The sequence below is a fragment of the Montipora foliosa genome, chromosome 14 (genome assembly GCF_036669935.1).
Source record: "Montipora foliosa isolate CH-2021 chromosome 14, ASM3666993v2, whole genome shotgun sequence".
Taxonomy (NCBI): Eukaryota; Metazoa; Cnidaria; class Anthozoa; order Scleractinia; family Acroporidae; genus Montipora; species Montipora foliosa.
In genome coordinates, this window is record NC_090882.1 from 6639272 (window position 1) to 6644271 (window position 5000).

At 42.5% G+C, this 5000-nt stretch overlaps 1 protein-coding gene across 1 annotated transcript in view; it reads right to left on the reverse strand.

Moving 5' to 3' along the window:
• Positions 1-374: 374 nt before the first annotated feature.
• The window catches only part of LOC137985005 (cell division cycle protein 27 homolog), a 30107-nt gene continuing 25481 nt past the window's right edge, over positions 375-5000 (reverse strand). The window contains exons 17-18 of the mRNA XM_068832395.1: positions 4267-4341; positions 375-2460 (exon numbers count right to left, since the gene is read on the reverse strand). Of these exons, the coding sequence (XP_068688496.1) occupies positions 2236-2460; positions 4267-4341 (300 nt within the window). The 3' untranslated portion in view covers positions 375-2235. The remainder of the gene's footprint in view (positions 2461-4266; positions 4342-5000) is intronic.

Here is a 5000-nt window from a genome sequence, read left to right on the forward strand (position 1 = left end):
ATCTCCCAAGTTTCAGGGATAGCTCATTATGCAATGCAATTTCAATATTCAGTACTGCAGCTCCTGCTAATGAGGCAAAAAATATAATTAACAATTATTCCATGAGCTCGCGTTGGATGAGACTGGTTATAGCCAACAAGCGCGAATGGAATAATTGTTTTCTTAAATTCTCCAAAAGCTTGGTAGTGCGAAAGACGAGCGAAAAAAGCGAGAAAATCCAAGCGAAAGCGAAAAAACTAGATGAAGATGGGATGCTGTGTAATACCTGAAGGTCAGACAGACACAGGCTCATCACAAAAACATTTCGTGCCTTTTGCGTACTTGTAAACGTCGGAGTTGATCCAAACTTTCCACTCAAAGATTTCTTTTTTTTGCTTTATTCAGAGAAGAACTTCGCTTACCGGCGAAGAAACTATTAGCTTAGCAACGCTCAGCGCAAACAATTGCCATACAAGGTCAAATTAAGGTACATAAGCTGATGATTGTGTGAACCAATCAGAGCACGAGAAATGCATGGACCGAGTTTTTTGGAAATTTAATAAAAGGTATTCCCCCATACCACACAAGTGAATAGGAGCTTAAGCATGCGATGTTTTTGAGAAGCGGTCAGCAACCGAAAGTGAGCTGTTTTCTCTCTTACCATGTATTTATATTGCTAAGTACCTTTTCTCCAGTGAAGACGATTAGTTTAAAAATCTGGGAGACACTATGGATTGTCCTGGCATAAGAAACGTTCACTTCCGGTCGCTGTCTGCGTCTCAAAACATCGCGTTCTTGAGCTCGTTTTTGAGACGCGGACTGCAGCCGGAAGAGAACATTTCGCGTGCCAGGACATTCGTTGTCCTAGCTAGCTTTGACTTTTCCCTAATAGGGAGCTTAGCACGTGCGTTTTTGAGACGCGGACGCCAACCGGAAGTGAACTGTTTTCTCTTTAAACTTATCTTCACGCAATCATATTTACATTGCGAAGAATCTTTTCCCCATAAGAGATGATTAGTTTAAAAATGTGGGAGACACCACTTTACTGGAACGCGAAATGTTCTTTTCCGGTTGCCGTCCGAGTAATGCTCTCCGCGCCCGCTGATTGGCTAACTCGGAGGTGATTATCGAAGTTCTATTCTCCTCCGAGTAGCCGGCGCGCGAGATTTTCCGACCACACGCATTTTACAATGTACTTTTTTCGGTTCGCTTTTTATTCAACTTGTGTGATATAAACTAAAACAATTATTCACCCTAGTGTCAGTGAAAGTGGTGGATACCTTTCAGTTTTACGGAACTTAATCGCGAACCAGTAGACAAGAATTACCACTCCGGCGCTCACTGGACGCAAAAAAGTGTACAACTTCATAAACCGCATACAATAGCGTCATCTTCTTTTTCACTGTTGTACTACAGTATAAAACATCCCCTAGCATACCTCAACCTCGTTCCCAGGCTCTCTCTCTTTTCATCCCTTGTCGTCGAGAGAGAGAAGACAAAGGAGGAGGAGAGAGAGCCTGGGTCCGAGGTTGGCATACCCTAGCTTTTCTAGATTAAATTTTCTCATCATATAATACAGTAAATGATCAACAACTATCATTCGTTGTCCTAGCTAGCTTTGACTTTTGAGCAGCAAGAGAATTGAGTCCCCTCTCCGCAAGTACGCTGTTGGAAGTGACATCCTGATTTCCGTGTTTTGCTTGTCAAGCTCAATGATTGCACAAAAACTTTCGCGCCATTTTTTCAACCCAAAACCACTTGCGAAAGGCTCGCGTGCTCCCGCACGCGTCGCTTACACGTGCCCTTTATTTACATCATGTCCTTATTGGCTAATTTCACTGCTTGCGTTATTTGACATTGACGAGGCGAACAAGAAACTCACAATGTCTTTAGGTTTACGAAATTTGATTTCATACGGATCGTTTTCCCGGAAACTCCGAATCAGCGTAATTTAAAACAATCGATCTGGATACTTTTTTATGGTTACAAAACAGAATTCTATCAAAAGAGTGGGAATTGTCCAGTCGAAGTCAGTTATATTGTGCAGCGCTGCGACATCCTTACTCACTTTTGCTCTTCAGCAATGCCTACAAGCAGGTTGCAGCATTTACGCTTTGTCCTTTTCCGACAAAGCGGCTGAGAAGAAATAAGCAACCTGACGAGAAAAGAACTCATCAAATTCTCATCCCAGTCCCTTTAATCGAGCCCTGCCATACTGGTGCGACACACACTGGAGCGAGTTATTCCCAGTCTTTTTCAATCACTTTCTATTCCCATTTGTTCCTCATCGGACACGTCCAGGGACTGCTCCATGGTGTTGTCAGCACTACTGACACCCATTGTAGTGTTATCTTCTTCATCCGGGAGGTATCGTTTATTGATGGCTTCTTTGATTTGGTTGTTTGCGCCTTTAGGATCAAGGTCGATCGCCCAGGAGAAGTTCATCTGGGCCAGATGGTTCTGACCAAGCTTCTTGTAAACCTGTCAACATCAATCAAATGAAATCACTCAAGGACGGTGCCTACTCATTCAAAGGTATTTGCGGGAAAGGCAAATCTTATCAAGTGTTATTGAAATCCAAAAAGAAAATTGGGGGTAACCATAAATTTTTCAAGGATAATGAATCAACAACATTTGTAAAAAGCCGTTAAATACAAAGCAATGTATGGCGTTCTTTTCGAAACTGAAGCTTAACTATCTCTGAAAAATGCATGGTAACCCCCGATTTTTTTTTTTTTTGGGATACCAAGAGCACTTCCTGAGCTCTGCCTTTTCCGCATATTTTTAAACCGCGCAAAAATATCCCCGTATTAGTAAGCAACACCCACAGAAAACCCGAGTATCTCGAGATGCGCAGAACGTATGCGCAATACCAATAGTACGCACCGTCCTTAAAACCTTTTTAAAGTTAATGTTTGACTACTTTTCCTCGGTTTCGGATGGCTGTGGTCAAACGAGCCGTGAATACCTAAACAAGATACAAAGGAGTGCTGGTACCATAAGCAAGGGATGAAAAAAATGAGTAACGAGGCAATAGTCTTGGCCATCATTAGTCTCGTGGGCAATATTATAAGACTTGCCTTTAGGTCTGAATGATCTCGCGCCTTGCGCGATTTGCACCCTACAACACTCGAAATAAAGATCTTGTACGAGCGCTTATATTAACTATACCAGGAGCTCATCAAGAGGAGCCTCTATCTCCTCTAATTCCTTGAGTCAACCCTTTCCCGAGTAAATTTATTTTTAGGAACAGGTTTTTCCCTCGAAAAGTATCATAATTCCCTTGACGCTGAGATAGCTCTGTTTTGATTGGCTTTTACAACAGTGGGCGTGCTGAATGTCCCAAGGGAGATTGGCTTTTACAACAGTGAGCGTGCTGAATCTCCCAAGGGAGGTGTTCTATAAATAAATCTACTCGGGAAAGGGTTGACTCCGAGGCCAAGTATGGGAGATAGAGGCTCCTCTTGATGAGCTCCCAATTATTTTACCATGAGGTGAGTCTTTTACCGTGTAACCGCATCCCCAAGGGTAACATGAAACCTGAGCTGAACCACACCCAAGCCATTTACCCTCTGGAAGGCTCCAAACCGAAGGTTTGTGTAACCACAACTATCGTTTCCCAAAATGTTTCCTCGGCTCACAAACGAGGAAACGTTTGCTCAGGAAACAAAATGTTTCCGTACTGCAGGGTTCGTGCTGGATTTTGTATATAAAATTCCAGGAGTATTCAAAAATTTTCAAGACCCAGCAATTGAGTTTTTAAGGAGTGCTTGTAAGGAGATTTCTACGCCATAAATCGTGTTCCAGTGTTTTTTGCTTCAAAAGCCTATCTTGATATTCTTTTTCACATCTTGCGAGTTAAGTGCACGCACGCGCATTTCCATTTTTGCATTTCATTTTTTCTCCAATAGTCAATGAACTCAATTTTTGAAATGTCTCTTTAACTTAGCATGACGCATTCTCGACAATTTTCACCCAAGCAAAAATTCAAGGACTTTTCAAGCAGTTTCCCACAAAATCCTTTTTTTCAAGGGCTTTTCAAGGGCTTTTTAAGCGTCCATGAGGTTCAAAATTAAATCCCAGGGCTTTTCAAGGAGTAGCACGAACCCTGTGAACAAATTCAGAGACGTTTTTGTTTCCCGGGATGCAAATTTGCTTGCGCAACAAATGTGTTAACAACCTAAAGCGGCCGCACGCCTTCCGACGCTTAACAGATCTATACTTGTACTCAACGCGTGCTGAAGATCTTAAGACCTATTATTTTGCCAAGCTGAAAGATCAACCAACCTTGCTTAACAAGAAGTAAACTAATGCTTCTCCAGGTACAATCTTTTTCAATTCATCAAGTTCTTCCAGGGCTTCCTGCAGAATGCACAGGAAAGCATACATTTAACAATTATTCGCTAAAGGCGAGGTGAATAATTCATTCAGAATAAATACATAGGTGATCATTTGAAAAATATGAATTTTCTTTAAAACAATTAAATTCTTCGTCTGTCACCTCGACCGAACGGTTAGCCTGCGAACAGGCTCCCAGCGAGGGCGAAAAAAAAGAATTCGGTGAGCGAAGCGAGTGGGATCCTGTGCACTCCCTCATCACCAGACCGCTCTTGGCTCGTCCCACTCGCCCTAGACTCACTGGGCTAACTCGCCCTGAACCCAACCGGGAGCCTGTCCGCAGGCTACCGCTCGGCTTGCGGTCACTTTGAAAAAAACCGCTTAGGTGATTATCGCGTAATAATCATGATCACCTCAAATGCAACCAATCAACGCAGAGAATTTTCAATAATCACCCATGCAATTATACTAAACTCAAATATAGACTGCGAGCAGTCTCTCTTTTGCTCTTAAAATCGTTGAAACGAACGCGCACGTTAAACTTTCATAATGGCTGAAGCCGCGGGCGTTGATTATAGTTCTAACCAACGATCGCGGTATTTGCGAGAGACTGCTCGCAAATAAAGATAGAGCCAGTTTATCTTCATTCCAGCGAATAAGTTTCATTTTCCACTGGTTGAGGA